Source organism: Canis lupus, chromosome 26 (assembly GCF_003254725.2).
Source record: "Canis lupus dingo isolate Sandy chromosome 26, ASM325472v2, whole genome shotgun sequence".
Classification (NCBI taxonomy): domain Eukaryota; kingdom Metazoa; phylum Chordata; class Mammalia; order Carnivora; family Canidae; genus Canis; species Canis lupus.
This window is the reverse complement of record NC_064268.1, coordinates 9606203-9628922: the sequence shown is the minus strand read 5'-3', so window position 1 is coordinate 9628922 and position 22720 is coordinate 9606203. Positions and strand designations below refer to the sequence as shown.

Genomic DNA, 22720 nt, shown 5'->3' with positions numbered 1-22720 from the left:
GGAAAATAGTGAAAGGGATTGGAAGGCAGAAAGTAAATAGCCAGAAATGAAATGATGCCCAAAATAATGATGTCAGCATCATTGGGCTGGAGAGAAAACCTTTGGATTTTGTGGGTGGGATAAGCCTGAGGAAACCTGGAGTGGCCGAGTCCTAGCCAAGATGGTGATAATCAGTTCACTCCCTGCAATCTCCATATCCCAGACACCCATGTATCCCACCTTCCACCATTGTTGGCATTACTAAAGTTATAATGAATCTTCTAGAACATGCTTTGTGAACGTAGGAGACTGAAGGATCTGTTAGCGTGCCTGATAGGAACTGGTCCCAATCCATGTGGCTGCAGCCTCAGCTGCTTTGATATGGTGCATAGGCAGATCCCTGAAATAGCTTCCTTTATGATGGGCAACTTCATTCCTCCAACAAGTAACCCCAGATTTCTAAACGTAACTCTGACTAGTCGGCCCACCCGGTTTAGGGCCATTCCTGCCATACCGGGCCAATATACTTGACCAGTCTCTTCCTATGTGGAACAGGACATGACTACCCACCTGTCAGTCAGGACTACTGAGTTGTAGCAGTAGTACAACTGTTGCTAACTAAAGGCAAAAAGGAACTGAATGGAAAGGTCCTCAGGAGCTCAGGTGCCCTAGAGAACCACATGGATAGGAGGCTCAGCAGTGCTGCTAGGGAGCCAGTGAGTACCAACTTTTCTTCTTGAACTCTTCACTTTCTGAATTCCAGAGAGTCTGGCTGGCCTTGCTTGGCTCATGTGCCCACTTCTTGGCCAGGGAGGGCTGGGCTGGCACCCTGACAGTTATGCCACTATATTCAAAGAGGGGGAAAGGAGTGCCCTCAAATGAAACTGGGGTGCTGCCACTGAGAAAGGAGACTAAACCCTAGACAGCTCAAATCCAACCAGTGTCTGCAACACCCACCTGACTGGGTTGCTGTAAAGATGAAATGTGATGACACATGTAATATGAAGTGTCACAGAGAAGCAGCTGGGCTGCACTAAATGCTAGTGATTATGAATATAATCACCATCACCTCTCCTTGGGAGGGCACCAGCTGGCTTGACTTCTACGTGTATATTGGGCCTGGTCTAAGGATATACTTCCAGAAGCAGTACATGCACTGGTCTGGTTGTATTAAGCTCATTAGCTCAGAGTGCAATGACCAAGGAGCAAAAGGCCAGATTAACTGGAACAAATAAAGTAGGCTGGGGCGGGAGAAGTAAGAAGCAAGGGATTCTGAGGAAACAGAACAAGGAAATGGATCTAATCGTGTCCTTGTGTACATGTTGGGGGACCCACAGAATTTGTAGCCAGATCTGGACAGGAATCCAGATGCTGTTAATCCTAGCCGTGTCCCTGGACAAATCCGTTTCCTCACCTTTAAACCAAAGTTAACAATGTGTACCTCACAGGAGTTGTGAAATGCACCATGAATGGCCAAATATGTCTTCCCATTTATGGGAGTAATGACACTTGGGATAAAAGCCACGAGCTAGTTTCACCGCTTTACCCACAAATCTTGATTATCATGATGTTCCTATTCAGGTATAACTGGAAGTAGAAGGATCTCTAATCTAGGTTTTTCGTTGGCACTCCTTTTAGGGTCTGGAGGTGTTTGCATGAGTGTTTCCTTTTCCTTTTTTATTTATTTATTTATTTATTTATTTATTTATTTATTTATTTATTTAATTTATTTTTTAATTTTTATTTATTTATGATAGTCACAGAGAGAGAGAGAGGGGGAGGCAGAGAGAGAAGCAGGCTCCATGCACCGGGAGCCCGACGTGGGATTCGATCCTGGGTCTCCAGGATCACGCCCTGGGCCAAAGGCAGGCACCAAACCGCCGCACCACCCCTTTTCCTTTTTTAAAAAATTAATTTATTCATGAGAGAGGGAGAGGGAGAGGCAGAGACACAGGCACAGGGAGAAGCAGGCTCCACGCAGGAAGCCCGATGTGGGACTCGATCCCAGGACTCCAGGATCACACCCTGGGCTGAAGGCAGACGCTCAACTGCTGAGCCCCACCCAGGCGTCCTGAGTGTTTCCTTTGCCAATGCTTCTGTGCCCTTGACGGGCTTACATCACATGCGTGGGAATGAAGTGCACTGGCGGGAAGCAGTGGTGGGAAGGGCAATACACACATTCTTGGGCATGTGTTAGCACCTTCTTGATCAGAACTTGGCAACAGAAAAAAAAAAAAAAAAAGAACTTGGTAATAGTTGGGTGCCTAGCTATCTCAGTTGGTGGAGTGTGTGACTCTTGATCTCCGGGCTGTGAGTTTGAGCCCCACATTGGGTGTAGAGATTCAAATTTTAAAAATCTTTAAAAAACAAACTTGGCAGTCTTTATTAAAACACTAAATGGTCTCATTCTTGGACCACTATTTTTACTTCAAAGAATTTGTCCTGTTCTAGAAACAGTAAATGTACACACACAGAAGTATGTAAGAGCATTCAATGCACCTTGTTTGCACAGGATTGAAACCACTTTTTTTTTTTTAAGTAGACTTCATGCCCACATGGAGCGCAATGTGGTACTGAACTCACAACCTTGTGATCAAGACCTGAGCTGAGGGGATCCCTGGGTGGCTCAGTGGTTTAGTGCCTGCCTTCAGCACAGGGCATGATCCTGGAGTCCCAGGATCGGGTCCCGCATCGGGCTCCCTGCATAGAGCCTGCTTTTCCCTCTGCCTGTGTCTCTGCCTCTCTCTCTCTCTCTCTCTGTCTCTCATGAATAAATAAATAAAATCTTAAAAAAAAAAAAAGAGCTGAGCTGAGATCAAGGGTTGGACGCTTAAACAACTGAGCCACTCAGGCATCCCAAACCACCTTCATATTCTGGAGGATTCCCGCACTATATGCATTTTGATGAGATCAAGGCAGAGTCTCCTACTGCAGAAGGGGAAGGGGGCCAGACATGCCCTCCTCCTCCCTGCTTTAAGGCAATGAAGGCATGGCCTTGGGGCCTGCTCCCTGGCTCCCCTACCAGCTGAAAATTCTCAAACTCAGGAGTCAGAGTCCTGAGGAAGCTTCCTGAGGAGACCTCCCAGCTGGCTGCTCTTGTGACAGCCTTGGCCACACTCCCTGTGGCCTGCTTTCCCTTGACTTCTGAAGCTGGGTCTTCAGCCTCCCTGGCTACGTGCAGCTAGCTAATGTCCTTTGCTGCTTAACTGATTCAGAATGACCTAGCCTGCCAAATGAGACACCCACAGCATCCCTCAGCCAAGGGGAAGGTAGACGAATTACACACCCACAGTGTGAAAACTCTGGAAGGTCCATCTCCAGGCACTGATATGTCATTAAGTTAAATAAGCAAGTGAGAGAATCGAATGTATACAACAATCCTATTACCACACAGGAATTTGTAAATATGTAATAGAGACAAGCAGCTGGCAGCCTAATACACCAAGCTGTTGACAGTGATTATCTCAGGGAGCAGAGGATTTTAGAGAAGTCTTTCTATGTCATCAACTCCTTTTACTTTCTTTTTTTTAAGATTTTATTTATTCATGAGACACAGAGAGAAAGAGAGAGAGAGAGAGAGAGAGAGAGAGAGGCAGAGACACAGGCAGAGGGAGAAGCAGGCTCCATGCAGGGAGCCCGACATGGGACTCGATCCCTGGACTCCGGGATCATGCCCTGGGCCGAAGGCGGCGCTAAACTGCTGAGCCACCCAGGGATCCCCTCCTTTTACTCTTGTCATGTTTGAGCTTTGGTTATTTTGCAAAAGGTCTGTAACTAGAAAAAAAAATGGTAATGCCATTTTCTTAAAAAATAGATGATGGCTGCATCACAGGCAAAATGTGTACTCCTGAAGACCTCAAATAAAACTTAAAAACTAACATAAGCCAAGACTCATCCTGACAAGGAACAGGAGGAATTTCCATTATTAGCTAAAGTGGTGTCACTGCATATCAATAGCAGCAATAGTGTACAGTGGACATTAGCCCTTGGGGTTTAACATGATGGGTTTTTTAGAGAGAGACTTTATTAACTGATGCATTGTATATCACACTGCTTCAAATTTACATATTTCAAATGTGCATAAAATAATAAGCCCACGTGTCCAGAGGGCATGAAGTACAGACGTGGCGTTCCTCTGCCTGTGCGGAGTTATCCATCCAGGACAGTAACGCGGAAAGAGCAGTGAAGTGAAAATGGAGTAATCTAGAGCTAGCTCTTCCTGATGATGAGGGAAAGCAAAGATCATTATTATTTTTTTAAGATTTTATTTATTTATTTGTCAGAGAAAGAGAGCACAAGCACGGGGAGCAGCAGGCTCCTCCCTAAGCAAGGAGCCTGATGCGGAACTCGATCCCAGGACTCTGGGATCGTCGCCTGAGCTGAAGGCAGATGTTTAACTGACTGAGCCATGCAGGCGTCCCAGAGATCATTCAAGTCAGCCCTCCTTTTACCTGTCTAGGAGGGTAACAGATGTATCCAGTCAGTGAGCTAAGGTTCTGCTGTGTTAATGTCGTCTTACTGACTCGCAACATGCTGCTTTCCATGGAGATATTCAATCAGCAGGGAAGAGACAGGAGGGCTGAGTTGACCACTGAGGTCCTACCACACTCGAGCTGGTCACAGGCCCTGCTGAGAACCCCAGGCACAGCAGTTATATCCTCATTGGTGGTTTTGTGGCAGGCATCTCTTTGAAAACCCGGAACCCTTCTTTGACTGCAAAATCCCATGCCAGGTTGGACATATATTCAATCAGCTTTTCATTTTGTTTGGTGGCTGCCGAGCTTGCTTGCTCTAAGCAGAAGCAAAGAAAAACAGTGATTACTCCCAAACAACCCTTAATAATAATGCTATTAACAGCTACTACCATTTGCTGAGCATTTGCCACGTACCCGACACAGTGCTGAGTGTTCTGCTTGTATTATTATAGCTCATTGAATTCCTGAAGCACAATGACGGTTTCATTCCCCACTTAACAGACAAGGATCTGCTCAAGCTTACAGCAGTGGCCTGGGAGCCAGGAGTCCAGCTCAGCTGGCTTGCTCCTTGCTCCTCATCTCTAAAGAAATTAAATTAAACCAGGAAGACCTCCAATCACTTCTGTTGTCACAGGTGGGTACCCTGCACGACCCTCAACTGCCCCCACTACAAAACTGGTTAACAGTGTCACTGGGGACCAGATTAGCCCCTGGTCTCTGGACTCTGCTCTGCACAGATCAACGCTAGCACAAGCACCGCATAACTCACTCCAATTTACATGCTCACTGTTTTTTCTTTTTTTTAAATACATGCATCAAGACATTTTTGAAAAGGATTTTTTAATATAAATTTTTTCAAGGCTTATTTATTTCAGAGAGAGACAGTGTGCACATGCATGTGTGCAAGGGGAGGGGGCAGGGAGCAGAGGGAGAGGAAGGTTAGGGAGGGGGAAACAGACTCCCCACTGAGCAGGGTGTGCACATGTGGCTCCATTCCACGACCCTGAGATCATGACCTGAGCAGAAACCAACAGTTGGACGCTTAACTGACTAAACCATCCAGGTGCCCCTTAATGTAAATTTATTAAAAATTGAGGTATAGTGTATATACACCTTCTTTATAAAAGTGTACAATTCTGGGCAGCCTGGGTGGCTCAGCGGTTTAGCACCACCTTCAGCCCAGGGCGTGATCCTGGAGACCCAGGATCGAGTCCCACGTCGGGCTCCCTGCATGGAGCCTGCTTCTCCCTCTGCCTGTGTCTCTGCCTCTCTCTCTCTTTCTCTCTGTGCCTTTCATGAATAAATAAGTAAAATATTTTTTAAAAAAGTGTCCAATTCTGTGAGTTTAGTCAGGTAACCAGAACTATCATCAAGATTCAGAATATGCCCATCATCCCCAAATTTCCATGGTGTGTCCCTCTGTACTCAATCCTTTGCCCCAGCCCTTGGCAACACTAAACAATTTCTTTTTTGATCCTTTTCTGGATCTCTATTTCTACGGTTCATCTTTCCTGCAACGTCACATAAATATATATGTCATAGAGTGGCGTTTTGTATTCTGTGTATCACATTTGAGATCCAAGCATGAAGTGTGTATATTGTCTCCATTTAGTGAGCTTCTCTACAGCCAGCTCTCCTAGATTATTTTTAGCATTTCCGTATTCTAAAGAGACTGTGTTTTCTTCATTCTCTTTGAATCAATAAATGGATCTTTGCAGAGGCTTATTTTTCTTCTGCCTCTGCAGGGGTCAGTTTCCCAAAAGAGCCATTTTCATGCAGCTTTGAGTTAAAGATATTATGCTATTCCTTACAAATTAGGAACCAAATCCATCTGCTATATAGCAGAGAATGCAGGCCACTGGACAAGTCTTTACTCAGCAACTTCTCGGTGCTGGGTGTGGAGCCACCCCCCTGTGAGGGGGGGGGTGCAGTCAGGAATGTGACAGTCCCCTTCCTGGAGTCACATGTACAGTGAGAGCAGATGAGCACCAGTGGGTTGTGCTTCCCTTCATTACTCAAACTGCATGGGCACACGGATGGGATGAACCTTCTGAAACTCACTGCTCTTCATAATGGCTTTTTCTTTTCCTTTTTTTTTTTTTTTTAAAGATTTTGTTTTTATTTATTCATGAGAGACACAGAGAGAGAGGCAGAGACATAGGCAGAGGGAGAAGTAGGCTCTGTGCAGGGAGCCTGATGTGGAACTTGATCCTGGGACCGGGATCACACCCTGGGCTGAAGGGAGACGCTTAACCCCTGGGCCACCCAGGCGTCCCCAACTATCAATTTCTAACAGAGAGTACAAAGTGCTCTCTTAATTTTCTTCTTCTTAATTGGATATCCCTCTAAGAGTGCTGCTGTCTCTGTCTCTTGGAAAGTCACCGATGAGAGCTTGGGTTGACTGAAAGCTATCACTTCTGTGTATTTTCCCAAATGTCATCCCAGAGCAGACTGCAGCCTCTTAAGTTGTGGTCACAAGCACTTCTTCCTTTCTAGAATTTCAGCAGCCACCTACCAGAAACCCAAACGTCACCACCCACTTTCCGAATATAAATCAGCCCTTGGCTCTGGTGGCAGTTCTCCTTCTCCCCACCCAGGGGTGAATCAAAGTGTCCTGCAAAAGACACCATAGTGCCTTCTCCACACCCCACTCTCTAGGGCAGTACTAAGTGCCCCAACTCTTAACAGAAAAATGATTTTAACAGCTGATTAGAGAAGACAAGCAGACAGATACCATATTCATGAACATAGAGCTGGGTTTTTGGTTTCCTCTTATATAACATCTTTATACTATTACTTCAAAATATGGATTTTGCTGTTTTGTTTTTTTCAATAAAAATTTTATTTATTTATTTATTAATTTATTTATTTATTTATTTATTTAGGAAAGAGAGAGAGAGAGAAAAAGTTCAAGCAGGGAGGAGGGGCAGAGGGAGAGAGAGAAGCAGGCTCCCCAAGGAGCAGGGAGCCCAATGTGGAGCTTGATCCCAGCAATCATGACCTGAGCCAAAGGCAGATGCTTAACTGACTGAGCCACCCAAGTGCCCCTGATTTTGCTGTTTTTATGTGAGAAAACGTAACCACTTGGCTCAGAGTGTCTGGCTGGCTTCCTGGGTGGGAGGGGAGAAGGAGCACCGTTAGGATCAGAGGAATAAAGTTCCATAAGGACAGAACATCTGTATTCCTATGTGCTGGCAACACGTGGAGTATTTCACCTTGGAGCCAAGAGAAGCATGGAGCTGCCCCAGTGGCACACAGGATCTTGCAAACTGTCAAGTGGTTTCTTGATAAGCCAGTTAGGACAATCCAATGGGGTTTATGGGTATAGAGATTCTAGAATGGATAATTCAAAATCCACTCAGCCTATCCCTGGGCATGCAAGCAGAATCCAATGAGAACACATTTTCCAAGAGAAAATGCCTACAGGCAGTCAGGCCTGTTTGACACCTGATGGACCCCACAGTCCTTCTGCTTAATTAAGTATTTCTGGTTAGCTTTCATTGCAAAACCCTAACACAAATTGGGAAATGATGGTTAGAGCTAATGCTGTCTGGAGGAGGGGAAAATATGATTTCTAAGAATTCCTGCTTATTGAGACCTCTATTTCCAGATCAGGGAGGGTTAAACTTTGGATGCTGATTTTCTCTGGACACTGTTTTGCTCATGACTTTGGACTGCTAGTACCAGCCGGCACAGTACCTGGCTTAGTAGAAGTTCAGATACTTGTGAATGAATGATCAATTCCCCTACTATAACTGCCTTTCTCATGAGAATGTGGGAACCTGGTTGAGGTTAACATGCTGCCACCAAGCTTGGGGTGTCGACGCCCTCAAAGCTAAGACGTTCCTCTAGTACTAGCAAACCCACTGCTGGGTTTCTTTCTACTCATGTTTTAATTTTTCATTTTGGAAAATTTCAAAGATATACACAAATAGAGCAAAGAGTATAATGAACCTACAAGTCTATCACTCAGCTTCAACAATCATCAAAGCATGGCCAATCTTGTTTCATTCTCTGTGATCCCCACCCTCACTACCCTGGGTTTTTCTGAAGTAAATTATAAACATCAGATCATTCCATCTATAAATACTTCATTTATGTCTCAAAACAAAGACTTAAAAACACACAATACCATCATCACACTTAAAAAAAGTTAACTGTGCTTCCTTAATATCATGATGTGTCCAGACTGTCCAGTGAGAATTCAAATTTCACTGTCATAAAAAATTTTTTTAGAATTTATTTTTTCAAATAGGGATCTAAATAAGATCCAAACACTGTAAAGGCTGATGTTTCTTCTAAGTCCCTTTTTTTTTAAGATTTTATTTATTTATTTTACAGAGAGAGAGAGAGAGAGAGAGGGAGAGAGAGAGCGCGCACACACATGTGCCAGAACGGAGGAGGGAGAAGCAGAGGGAGAGGGAGAGAGAGAATTTCTAGCAGACTCCCCACTGAGTCTGGAGCCCTGTGCAGTACTCCATCTCATAACCCTGAGATCATGACCTGAGCTGAAACCTAGAGCTGAATGCTGGATATTCAACTGACTGAACCACCCAGGTGGTGCCCCTTAAGTCCCTTTTGTTTTTGTTGTTTTTTTAAAGATTTATTTATTCATGAGAGATACACAGAGAGAGGCAGAAACATAGGCAGAGGGAGAAGCAGGTTCCCCACAGGGAGCCTGATGTGGGACTCGATCCCTGAACTGATATAACAGCCTGAGCCAAAGGCAGACGCTCAATGGGTGAGCCACCCAGGCATCCCCTTAAGTCCCTTTTGGTTTTCTTTTTAAAAAGATTTTATTTATTCATAAAGAGAGAGAGAGAGAGGCAGAGACACAGGCAGAGGGAGAAGCAGGCTCTATGCAGGGAGCCCGATGTGGGACTCGATCCCGGGTCTCCAGGATCACACCCTGGACTGAAGGTGGTGTTTAACCGCTGAGCAACCTGGGCTGTCCCCCTTAAGTCCCTTTTGATCTGCAGGTTCCTTTTACATTTTTTTTCTACCCCCCCTCCCCCAGCAATAGTTTGTTGAAGAAACTGTGAAGTGTCCCAGAATCTGGACTGTGAGTGGCTGTGCCTCAGGCGTGCTGTTTAAATGCTCCTCTGAACCCTCTGTTTCCTTTAGGCTGGTAGTTAGCACTACAGATTTTGTCAGATCCAGGTCTGACTTTTAGGGGAAGCAGCAGGAGGTATGTATTGTCTGGCTGTCTCTCTCTTGCTGATGTCAGCACCACTGAGGCTTATTTTCCAGATCCATTCATATATTAGGGGTGGAAAAGTGGTGATATATGAATTCTGTCATTCTGTCCAGAATGCTTCCCAGAGAAAAACTTTCCCTCACCAGTTACTTGGTTAGCCTCACCTATAATTTGTATACTTTTTTCCCTTTTATCAATTTTTATTTTTTTAAAAAAGATTTTATTTATTCATTTGAGATAGAGAGCAAGCCAGAGAGAAAAAGCATGGGCATGGGAAGGGTGAAGGGAGAGAGAGAAGCAGACTCCTCGCCCAGCAGGGAGCCCAATGCAGGGCTCAACCCCAGGACCCAGGAACCATGACCTGAGCCAAAGGCAGATGCTTTACCAGCTGAGCCACCCAGGCGCCCCTATTTATCAACCTTTAGAATACTGGCTTGCTTCCCTGGTGCCCTCCAAACCCACCAGTGAGGTTTTGACTCTGTTTCAGTGCTGCTCTTTACTCCTGGATGTAAACATACTTGATGGCTTCCCATCCATTTCAGCCTCATCCTTACTGGTGCTTAGTGTATCCCACCATTAGCAAGTGGGCACCTATTCAGGTTGGCTCCTGAGTCCTTTAGATAGGACTCCGCAGTCTTCCACGGCTCCCTTGCTTGCTGGTACGACAAAGTGTTCCGGGTTCATCTGTAGATGTCCTGTCCTAGACCTGAGCAGAGCCACTTCTCTAAGAAGTCTCAGTTCCTCTGGGTGGAAGTGGAATTTAGAGATTATGACATGGGAATAACAGGGAGTACATAATGCTACTGGGTTAGCCATCATTTCTAGGACTTTCCCACAGGATCTATCTACTTTCTTTCTATCCGTCTTCCTTTCCACATAGGGAGCAAACTGTAATCTGCCTTTCTATCTTCTTGACTAATTTAGGATATAGATTATTTCATTTGCTCTCCCGTTAGATTTAGAATTAAAACTAGTAAGATTATGCTATACCCTCATATTTATATGTAAACACTCTGTATATAGGTGATACATTTATTTACATATACACGTCCAACTCAACCATCAGTACTCAGTAGCAACACTTAACTTTTCTTCTCGGAAATAAGATACAATGTGGAACCAACTCTCAGCTAGTTCAATAAAGCATTTTCCCATATATATAAAACCACCATCTAAGAAGACACATAATCTTTTTTCTCCTTCAGCAATCATCTTGCTGGGCAATTTGGCAACATCTACAAAAATTTAAAATGCACATACTTTTAATTTAGCAATTCTAATTCTGGGAATTTATTCTTCAGGTATATTCACAAGTGTGTGAAAAAGGAAGTTCACCAACCACTCTTTGTGATTGCAAAGATGTGCGAACAATCCAAAAATATGTCAATAGGAGAACAGGTAAAATAAATTACGCTATATCCATAGAATGGAATATACCATAGAAATAAAAAAGAGGGGATCCCTGGGTGGCTCAGCATTTTAGCGCCTGCCTTTGGCGCAGGGCGTGATCCTAGAGTCCCAGGATCGAGTCCTGCATCGGGCTCCCGGCATGGAGCCTGCTTCTCCCTCTGCCTGTGTCTCTGCCTCTCTCTCTCTCTCTCTTTCTCTGTGTCTATCATAAATAAATAAATCTTAAAAAAAAAAAAAAGAAAAAAGAGAAAAAAGAGAATGCTTTCTATCTATATATACTCATATGGAAAGGTCTCTGTGAAATATTATTAAGTAGGAAAAAAGCAAGGAATGTATCTTATGTTGTAAAGTATATTTATGATAATCATATACATATATATATACTATACACACATATCCTACATATATACACACAGAAATATTTAATAGGAATTCTTAAGCATAAAAAATTTAAAACTCAAGGTACTAAAAATGCATGTAGGCTGATATTTTTATAAAACTCAGAGGGGGTGCCTGGGTGGCTCAGATGGTTAAGTGTCTGCCTTCAGCTTGGGTCATGATCTCAGGGTCCTGGGATAGAGCCCCACTTTGGGCTTCCTGCTCAGCAGGGAGTCTGCTTCTCCCTCTCTCTCTGCCATTCCTCCTGCTTATGCTCTCTCTCAAATAAATTAAAAAATCTTTAAAAAAAAACTTAGAGGGAAAGAGAGAAGCTAGATATATAGAAAAAATTGGGGGGCCCATGAAACTTTTAAGGGTAATATTTATCTTTGAGAAGTGATACTGAGAAGAAAGGAAAATAATTTTGTATTCTTCATTATGATTGAATTCTTATTATATAGGTTTTTACTTTAATGTTTTTTGTATGTTATATTTAAAACTTTAGGGCGCATGGGTGGCTGAGTCACTTAAGCATCCGACTTGTGATTTAGGCTCAAGTCATGATCTCATGGATCATGAGATCGAGCCCCAAGTGGCGGGGGGGGGTGTCTGTGCTCAGCAGGGAGTCTGCTTGAGATTCTCTCCCTCTGCCCCTCCCTCTACTTGGACATGCTCTGTTTCTCTCTCTCTCTCTCTCTCTCTGTAATAAATAAAAAATAAATCTTTAAAAAGTAATTTTTAAAAGTTTAAATATTTTAAAGAATACATTATTGTGTGCTATTAATGACAGATGGTTGAATTAACTGACTCTTGTAGAATTTGGCTACACTGGTGCCCCCCAAAGCCTCTGTGGCCATGGATGGGTTTCTGGGGGGAGAAGCTGAGTGGTTGTGACTCAGATCCTCAGGCAGCATTACCTGTGAGTGAGTGCTTATAGATTCCTTGCACAACTGCGGCCATGCGGAAAAAGGAGAAAGCCATGTAGAAGTTCCAGTTCTCAGGGAGAGGGATCTCCGAGTGAAGACAGTACATCCTCAAATACTCCTCTGCAGTAGGGATTCCCAGCTGAGTGAAATCACAGTCACTCAAACCTGAGGAGACAGACAGAGCCATTTCTGAGCAGTCAGTGATTTCTGCTCCCCTGTGGGCACAGGCTTCTAAATTATGAAAATCACCTCCTCCCTTGGTAGTGAGTTCACAGCTAGTTTACAGGGTCAGCTCCTTGTTTCAGCAACTCTTCTGCCCTCACAAGGCTGGGATCCCAGCATGAAGCTAGTCACAAATTGGCCCTGAAACATTTTAGACTAAATTGGCAGTAAAGGAAGGAATAAAAGGCCTCCACTTCCATCTGGATCACAGTTCAGGGTGGAAGCATATTATTTTCCATCAACCATTTGATAAAAAGCAGTATTAAAAGAAAAATCCTGATCCTGGAGCACCTGAGTGGCATCCGACTCTTGATCTCAGCTCAGGTCTTGATCTCAGGGTTGTGAGCTCAAGACCCACATTGGGCTCCACACAGGGTGTGGACCCTACTTTAAAAAACAAAAAAGGTCTTGCCATATTATGAAAAAAATAATTACAACAGATAAAATTTTTTACTGATTTGTTTCATTTGTAACCTTTTCATGGCTAGAAGCATGTAATACATTTTGTTCTTAGGGCTTTGTCCTGGAGTATACCTATCCAGGAGTATGCTATACCTTATAGCATAGGTAAAGTTATTCCTACAAAGATGTCCAAAGCCTTTTTTGTGAGGTTGGGGGGAGGTAATATAAAAGAAATCAGAAACAAATTAAATATCCTAATAGGAATCAAATGTCTTGATTAAGTTAATTCTATTCCATAAAATCCTATTCCATCGTTAAAAATGATGCTGTAGAAGAAATACTTAATGGCATGAAAACATGTCCAAAATATATAATTAAGTGAGAAAAAGCTGGCCACAAAACTATAGAATAGCTTTCATTTAATCCAACGTATGTACGCACACAAAAAGATGAAAATATTGGCAGTGGTCATCTCTGGGACTAGCGAGGACTTTAACTTTTCCCTTCTGTTATCTGTTGGCTCCAAAATCTTTAAATAAACTTGTATTTTTCATTTAGAAAATTAAATAGAAATTAGTTTTGCAAAAACAGAAGAGGGTTCTATGCACACATCCTTCTCAGTTAAAATACCCCCTCCACCCATTTCCCCTCAATGATAGGAATGCATCCCACGTGCATTTTCCACCAAAACCACCAGACCCTCAATTTCTCGCATCCATGCTGGCACAGCTACTCTGGTGCTGCAGATGCTCAGAGAATGGAGCCGCCTCCTTCCCCGTTCCTTTCCCCTAAGCAGGTCCTACCTCGAAGCAGGGAAGTGGGAGAACTGGATGGCAGGTAATGAGCCAGGCAGCTGCAGGCCACATCCACAAGGGGGTCGCCTACGGTGGAGAACTCCCAGTGGAGGACAGCAAGCACCTCGGCCTTTTCTGGATGGAACACTAGGTTGTCCAGCCTGAATAAACCACAGAAGGAATGGAGAGACAGCTCTGCGGAAACTGAGCATTGGGGTGTATTCTGTGCCAGGTGTCTTCCATTTGCCCCTCCAAATGCACTCCCCACCCTCTTTGCCCCTCAGTCCCCTTGTCTACGAGCTCCTTGCCCTCTGGCTCAGGTGGACTCAGCCAGTGAGGACACCAGCAGGAGACAGGAAGGAGCAGACACATAAGGGACGCTGGGGTCCTTTCCCACAGCCCACAGCTTTGGTCAGGCAGCCCTCTCCACATAGCAATCCTCTGGGTTCTGGTAGCTCCTTCTCCACTGTGATGGCTTTCAAATATGGCTGCAAATTCTTTGACACTAAAGAGTCTACTTCTTTGGCTTCTAACAAATATAATGCAAGTAGAAGTGATGCTACAGGACTCCAGAGCCTAGCTCACAAAGGGTGATGAGCTCCCAAACAGCCCTCTCTTGGAACACACACCTTTGCGGCCCTAAGCCCCCAGGTAAGATGTCCGGCCACCCAGAAGCTGCTCCACTGGAGAGACCATGTGAGAACCACAGAGACAGAGACATAGAGAGACCCAGGGAGCCCAGCTCTTCTGTCTTCATGCCACGCATGTGAGTGACCCTTCAGGAGATTCCAGCCCCCAAATGAAACCAGCTATCCTGTCCTCAGACTGCCAATTTGTGAGCAAAACAACTGTCATTGTTTCTAGACATGCAGTTTTGGAGAAGATTTTCATGCAGTCATCATAACCAGAGCACACATGTGAGCGCCATGCTCAGCCTTCTCTTCTTTTCTTTTCTTTTCTTTTTTTTTCTTTTCTTTTCTTTTCTTTCTTTTCTTTCCTTCCTTCCTTCCTTCCTTCCTTCCTTCCTTCCTTCCTTCCTTCCTTTCTTTTCTCCCTTCCTTTCTCCCCTCCCCTCCCCTCCCCTCCCCTCCCCTCCCCTCCCCTCCCCTCCCCTCCCCTCTCCTTTCCTTCCTTTCCTTTCCTTTTTTTAAGATTTTACTGCGGGATCCCTGGGTGGGTTTGGCCCCTGCCTTTGGCCCAGGGCGTGATCCTGGGGTCCCAGGATCAGGTCCCACATTGGGCTCCCTGCATGGAGCCTGCTTCTGCCTCTGCCTGTTTCTCTGCCCCGCCCCCTCTCATACATGAATAAATAAGTAAAATCTTTTTTTTTTAAAGATTGACAGAGAGAGAGAGACAGAGAGACAGAGAACACAAGCAGGAGGAGGCACAGATGGAGAGGGAGAAGCAGACTCCCTGATGAGCAGGGAGCCCTATGTGGGTCTTGATCCCAGGACCCTAAGATCATGACCGGAACTGAAGGTAGACGCTTAACCCACTGAGCCACCCAGGCACCCCTACATGTGTACTCTCAAACCTAGGGCAGTAATAACTCCCACTGTTGCACAGGAGAACAAAAAGCTATCTGGCCCCAAATGTCAACAGGCCAAGGTGAAGAAACTCTGCCTTAAAAGGCCACACACAAGCAGATCCTCCATAAAGGGAATAATTCTCAACTGTAAATCAGGCTCAGACCAGCTGCTTAATTTTCCCTTTGAGTGCCCTGCCCATGATTTTTCACATCTAGATATTCACCCCTCCTCACAATGGTGCCTACCTGAAGTCCCCATGCACCACTGTCATTTTCTGTTGCCTTGGAAGATGGCATGGCAGCCATTGGATGAGCCTCTCCATCGCCGGGATGGTGCGGGTTTCTGAAACTCGATACTGTTTAATCCAGGTTTGCACCTGATGTGAAATATAGTCCCCTGAGGAAAGAGAATTAGAACATGGTATGCCACTCTGACATCCTCCAAAAGTTCCAAAAAGTAACGAAAAACAGTAAAAGCCCTAGTAATGCTCTGTGGTATCATCTTCTGATGACTTATGAGTTTCTCACACAATGTTCCTGCTGCCGTGGCTGGATCACTGTGATCTGGGTATTGTTCCCAGCCACGTGGCCTGCAACCCTGATCGTTGGCCCTCTCAGACATCTGACGAGCTTCCTAACTACCCTTAAGAAATCCCTTTTTGGCTAAATAACAGTAGTTGGCTAAGAGCATGGACTCTGCGGCAGGCTGCCTGGGTGTGATTCCCAGCTCCGCCATGTTCTCTTTGTGATCTCAGACAAGTGACTTAACCTCACTGTACCTTGGTTTTTCTTCATCAGTGAGATGCTCCTCAGAGAGTTGTTGGGAAGATAAAATATGTAAATCTCCTGGAAATGTTCCTGAAGTGTAGTAAATACTCATGCATATTTGCTATTATTTGGTTGTTTGCTAAGAAACCCAAGACATACTACCATTGAGGAACTTGTAAGTTATATCTGGGATCAGACACTGGAAGAGGTTCTGGAGTCAGCTCAACTCATAGTCAAGGCTTTCAACTGATTTAAGCCTCTCTGAGCCTCCCTTGTTCTTCTGTATGAACATATTGACACCTAAATTCCACAGGACTAAATCCTTACATAACATGCCAAATACTGAGCTGCACAGAAGGCTGCTCAATGAATGGTGGCCATTATTATTGTCCTGATTATTGTCAACTGGCAATTATTGTCACTGTTAATATAATTAACAAATGTGTCAGGTCCATGGCTCTAGTGAGGCCCTTATGCCTTATCTGAGAGAAGAATGGTCCCCAGAGGCTGAAGGGTTTGAAGACAAGAAGAAAGAGATCAAGCTCTTTCTGCAGAGTCCACTGCACAGCTGGAGCATCCAGATACCTGCCCATTGGAAGATCTAGTTGAGCCATGAGAAGCAGAGATTAAAGTTCACAGGAATTTAATCCAAAACAAATCAAACCTTTAGAAGTAATTTCTAGGGCAGCCTGGGGGGCTCAGCGGTTTAGCGCCTGCCTTTGGCCCAGGGCGTGATCCTGGAGACCTGGGATCGAGTCCCACGTCAGGCTCCCTGCATGGAGCCTGCTTCTCCCTCCCTGTGTCTCTGCCTCTCTCTCTCTCTCTCTCTCTGTCTCTCTCTCTGTCTCTCATGAATAAATAAATAAAATGTTGTGTTTTTTTTAAAAAAGAAGTAACTTCTAGTTTTCAGAACTACAGGAAATAGAAGACGGAAGTAAATGAAACCATAAGGGAATAATCAAGACGAATATATAAGACGACTGACTTAGTCTGTTAAAAAACTCATTGAAAAAAAAAAAACAGGTGTGGGGGGGGGGGATGTTCTAGATTCCTTGATCAGATCCCGACTTAAGGGGGAAAAAATCTCATGTATAAAAGATAAAAGGTGAGGGGCACCTGGGTGGCTCAGTTGGTTAAGCATCTGACTCTTGGTTTTGTCTCAGGTCATGATCTCAGGATTCTGAGATCAAACCTCACCTCCGGCTCCACGCTCAGCATGGAGCCTCCTGGAGATTCTCTCCCTCTGCCCCTCCCCCCTAATCTTTCTCACTCTTTTCTCTCTAAAATAAATAAGTATTTTAAGAAAAAAGATATAAGGGGATAATTGATGAAATTTATCTGAATATGGGCTGGGTTTTATTTATTTATTTATTTATTTATTATTTATTTATTTATTTTTAAAGATTTAATTTATTTATTCATGAGAGGCACAGAGAGAGAGAGGCACAGACACAGGCAGAGGGAGGAGCAGGTTCCATGCAGGGAGCCTGACGTGGAAGTCAATCCTGGGTCCCCAGGACCACACCCTGGGCCAAAGGCAGCACTAAACTGCTGAGCCACCCAGGCTGCCCTGGACTAGGTTTTAGAGATTCAGGGAAAATTGTAAATTTTTGTGGATGTGATAATGGTATTGGGGAATGTCCTTATTTTTAGGAAATTCATACTGTAGTACTTAAGAGTCAAGTGTTAGGGCCTCTACAACTTGTTATATATATATATATATATATGTATATATATACTTATATATATACATATATATATAGAGAGAGAGAGAAGCGTGAGAGAGAGACAGAGACAGAGATAAACAGAGTGAGAGGGAAAGAGAAAAGTGAATATGGCAAAAGTTAACCATTGTTAAAATTAGTAGTGGGCATATATAGTCATTATTTCACATTTCTGTAAGTTTGAAAATTATCCTAAGAAGTCAAATACAAAAACCACAATTGCTGAGCTGGGGCACCTGGGTGGCTCAGTTGGTTTTAAGCATTGGACTTTCAGTTTTGACTTAGGTTGTGATCTGAGTCATGGGATCGAGCCAAGCCTCAAGATCTACACTCAGTGGGGAGTCTGCTTGAGGATTCTCTCCCACTCTTTCTGCCCATCCCCTGTCTCACAACACTCTATCAAAATAAATAAATCTTTTTAAAAAAACAAAAAACCCCATAGGAGCTGAATTTTTGTGAAAGAGCCTTTCAGGAAAATCTCTTACATGGATTTGGGACCTCCCACCACCCCAAACACACCAACCAGTGCTGTACACATTCCCTTCTCATGGGAAACAGTTGCAGCTGCCCCTGTTTCTGTCTCTGTTGACCACTGGTCTTTATCAGGCCTGCCAAGGCATGGAAACATCCTTCCTCAAGGAGACTGCCCCTCTGGGATAAGAAAAGAAGATTATGTGCTCCCTGCAGGTCAGAAAGGTAGAAAGTTTCTTTGTGGTAATTGGACTGTAACTAAAGGATCTTTGTCAAAAGTCTCTCTTAGAAATAATGTTTGTGTGCAATCTCTTTTTTAAACAAATTTAAATATGTATTCTTGAAATAGATAATATATTCACATGGCTTGTAATAAAGTGACAAAAGGGCATACAGTAGTCTTTCTCCCACCCCTCTGCACAGCCACTCAGCTCTTTTTCCCCAAAGGCAACTCATGTGACCAGTTTCTTAGGTACCTTTTTGGAGATACTCACTTGTGCAAGCAAATATTTAAATATATTTAAATATGTAAATATATCTAAATATGCTACCCTTCGAGCAAATGGTAGTATCTGTTTATAGTTAATGCCCTGCCCAGCCGCTGGATTTCTGACATAACCAGAGAAATTGCAGGTTTCTTGAAAAGGAAGGTATGATGCCCCTGTAGCTGGATCAGTGAATCTGAAGCATGATGAAACTGCTTTTAATCAGGCTCAAAATACAGCCAGTAGCTGGGGCTGGTCCCCCTTGGGTCACATGGGGACAAATGCAATCACATCAGATTTCTGCTTTGCCTCTTTGTGCTAAGAGGTCAGTGGAAAGAGCATCAAGACAATCCACTTAAAAAATAAAAAGCAAAGGATCCACTCAGACAACACATGGGAGAGACTTCCAAAAGCTGTTCTCTTTCCAGGGCAGGAAGTCACACTGCCCATCACTTACTTTGCCTGAGCCTTTATCTTCATTCCTAGCACTGGGATAGGTACCACCTCATTTGCCTTTCCTGTCAATTGTGTGACGGAGGCAGTGCAGGACTTGTTTGTTTTCTTTTGTTTTTTTTGTTTGTTTGTTTGTTAACCAAACCTTTACCATTGAGAAAACTCTGACAAAGTGAGGTGACTTGCCCAAAGTCCTTGACAAATTAGCATCCAGCTAATTTTTCCAATGCTCTTGTCATCTTGAAATAATTGATCAATATGGACAACATGTGCTGTCTTTGTCTTTTGGCCCTTTTACTGGTGACTAGCACTGCCAGATAAAATACAGGACACCCAGTTACATATAAATTTCAGATAAAAACAAATGAATTTTTATTTCCAAATGAGGTGGAGGGGAACCCACACTGAGTTGGTATTTCTAGTCAACAGGCTAGAATGGCAGTGGTGGGGGGTGGTATGGATCTAGCTGTACCTGGAAGGGACAGGGAAAACCCTCTCAATTTAAGCTGGGAAGTCAGCAAGCTTTCTCTGTTGTAGCAAAGTGTTTCAAACTGATTAGCTGTGGGGACTCAGCTCACATGTGCCTATGGAGATATGGAACTTTAGGTGACTCAGCAGAAATGGCAGGAATTGACGTACATAGGACATACTACAACCTCTGATGTGGTCCTACAGAAAACACGTTTGGTTAAAAGCAGACAAAGAAAATACAGCTTAGCTCTCTCAGCTTCTTGTTGACTATAGCCAAGAATACATCTTGGTCAACTGTCAAAAACAAACTTTTCAGGGCAGAAAAAGTGAAATTCTTTGGCTCTATGCTAAAGTTTGTGCATGGAGACAATGGTAATGGTGGTTTTAAAATTGTGTATCTGTCAAATTTATAGAATGCTACACTCTAATACACCTGACTTCAAAAGAAAGAAAGAAACAAACAAATAAACTGACAATGAAAAGAGGATGAAGAACAAATGGAACTCTCAGACATTAAGAAACAAGCAGAAACAAGTTCTATAAACAAACCACATTGGCATAATGGCATTTTAGAAGTCAATACCTGTTGAAAAGAATATTTAGGGGAAAGAGTAAAAAACAGAAGTATCTGAAAGTACCAAAAAAATAAAGATTGAAATGGTCCAGCAAGATCAAAATCGCAGGGAAGAGAGATTCCATAGTCCATGAAGGGATGTATCCAAGGATATATCTAGGTAAGTGACACCTCCATTAAAATGAAACTGAGGGACGTCTGGGTGGCTCAGCGGTTGAGTGTCTGCCTTTCGTTCCGGGAGTGATCCCAGAGTCCCAGGATCGAGTCCTGCGTGGGGCTCCCTACATGGAGCCTGCTTCTCCCTCTACCTGTGTCTCTGCCTTCTCTCTGTGTCTCTCATGAATAAATAAATAAAATCTTTAAATAAATGAATGAATGGGACACCTGGGTGGCTCAGTGGTTGAGTGTCTGCCTTCAGCCCGGGGTGTAATCCCAGAGTCCCAGGATCGAGTCCTGCGTCCGGCTCCCTGCATGGAGCCTGCTTCTCCCTCTGCCTATGTCTCCGCTTCTCTCTCTGTCGCTCATGAATAAATAAAATATTTTTTTAAATAAAAATTTTAAAAAATGAATGAATGAATGAAACTCAATCTCCAAGAAGGGTCCTAAGAAGCTCACCTCACACTTACCAAACAGTAGGTGCATTAATACCCTGACATCATGCCAGTCCTGAAAACAGGGACACCTAAGGAAGGACCCATCCGGACAAAAGACAAATGGCCTCATGCTCACCGTGTTTCCCGTAGTCTTGTAGGCCTACAGCCTTGAGGTCCACACTGTGAATTTTGCACAAGACTCTGTTCATGGCAGTGTATATGGCCTGCCTCTGGCTGAGCTCCAAACCTGGCAGAGAGGGGTCTCTGTAGATGAGGCCTGGGCAGTATTCCATCAGATAGAAGGGAATGCCGATGACCCTGGGAGGGACAGGGACAGGGCGTTTCACTAGCCTAGCTCATAATATGGCAGTTGTTAGTCATGGCATTGCTCTTTTTTTTTTTTTTTAAGATTATTGATTTTAGAGAGAGAGCACACAAGAGAGAAGGGGGAAGAGCAGAGGAAGAGGGAGAAAGAATCTTCAAGCTACACTGAGTATAGAGCCCAATGTGGGGCTCGATTCCAGGACCCTGAGATCATGACCTGAGCCGAAGAGCCAGCAGCTCAGAGCCACCAGGCACACCTGCATTGCTCTTTTTGACGTCCTATGTGTTTGCTCCAAATGCTGGGGAAGGAGTTCAGACCTAGAGTACTAGACATTTCCTTTCCTTTAGACATAAGCACAGAGGGTTAGAAGTACCCCATCCCCAAACCAAATCACACACACAGCCCTGCCTGTACTTTTTTGCCAGCATGCCTCTCTTCTGTTTGGTCCACTCAATGAAGCTATAGGAATGCAGTTTAAGTGTGATACTGTAGGCGCACCTAGATGGCTCAGTTGGTTAAGTGTCTGCCTTCAGGGCAGCCCTGGTGGCGCAGCGGTTTAGTGCTACCTGCAGCCCGGGGTGTGATCCTGGAAACCAGGGATCGAGTCCCGCGTCAGGCTTCCTGCATGGAGCCTGCTTCTCCCTCTGCCTGTGTCTCTGCCTCTCTCTAGCTCTCTCTGACTGAATAAATAAATAAATCTTAAAAAAAAAAAAAAAAAGTGCCTTCAGCTCAGGTCCTGATCTCAGAATTCTGGGATCAAGCCCGGAGTTGGGCTGTGCACTCAGCCGGGAGTGTTTCTCCATCTCCCTCTGCCCCTCCCACTTCTCCTGCCCACTTTCTCTATCTCAAATAAATACATTTAAATAAAAACAATGATAATGTAGGAGAACAGCATGTTGACAGGGAGGCTTTGAATCCATACAGAACCAGGTTTAAATCCCACCTCTGCCATTTCCTAGTAGTGTGATGGTGAGAGATTTATTAAATCCCCCTGGGCTTTGTTGCTTTAATCTGTAAAACTTCAAAGGGCTGTTTTAAGACATAGGGAAGCAGGAGCACCCTGGGTGGCTCAGCGGTTTAGCACCGCCTTCAGCCCAGGGCCTGACCCTGGAGTCCCAGAATCGAGTCCCACGTCGGGCTCCTTGCATGGAGCCTGCTTCTCCCTCTGCTTGTGTCTCTGCTTCTCTCTCTCTCTCTCTCTGTCTCTCATGAATAAATAAATAAAATCTAAAAAAAAAAAAAAAAAGGATTTAGGGAAGCAAATAGGGCAGCCTAGGTGGCTCAGCGGTTTAGCGCCACCTTCAGCCCAGGGTGTGATCATGGAGACCTGGGATGGAGTCGCATGTCAGGCTCCCTGCATGGAGCCTGCTTCTCCCTCTGCCTGTGTCTGTTCCTCTCTCTCTCTGTCTGTGTCTCTAATGAATAAATAAATAAAATCTGAAAAAAAAAAATTAGGGGAGCAAATATACATGGAATGCCTGGTTCCAATGAGGCTTCAATAAATATCCCTTCTTATTGATGTTCTTTCTGTCATTACCGGATAGT

At 44.1% G+C, this 22720-nt stretch overlaps 1 protein-coding gene across 7 annotated transcripts in view; it reads right to left on the bottom strand.

Annotated features, from left to right (window-relative positions):
* The window catches only part of ACAD10 (acyl-CoA dehydrogenase family member 10), a 47082-nt gene that overhangs the window by 351 nt on the left and 24011 nt on the right, over positions 1-22720 (bottom strand). For 6 of the 7 annotated variants that reach the window (XM_025473982.3, XM_025473977.3, XM_049101639.1 and 3 more), the window contains 5 exons: positions 20987-21168; positions 15558-15708; positions 13793-13944; positions 12357-12530; positions 4225-4770 (listed from right to left, as the gene is read on the bottom strand). In XM_025473982.3, the coding sequence (XP_025329767.1) occupies positions 4631-4770; positions 12357-12530; positions 13793-13944; positions 15558-15708; positions 20987-21168 (799 nt within the window). In that variant the 3' untranslated portion in view covers positions 4225-4630. Of the gene's footprint in view, positions 1-4224; positions 4771-12356; positions 12531-13792; positions 13945-15557; positions 15709-20986; positions 21169-22720 lie in introns of those variants that run through there. The other variant, XM_049101638.1, reaches the window with a different exon arrangement.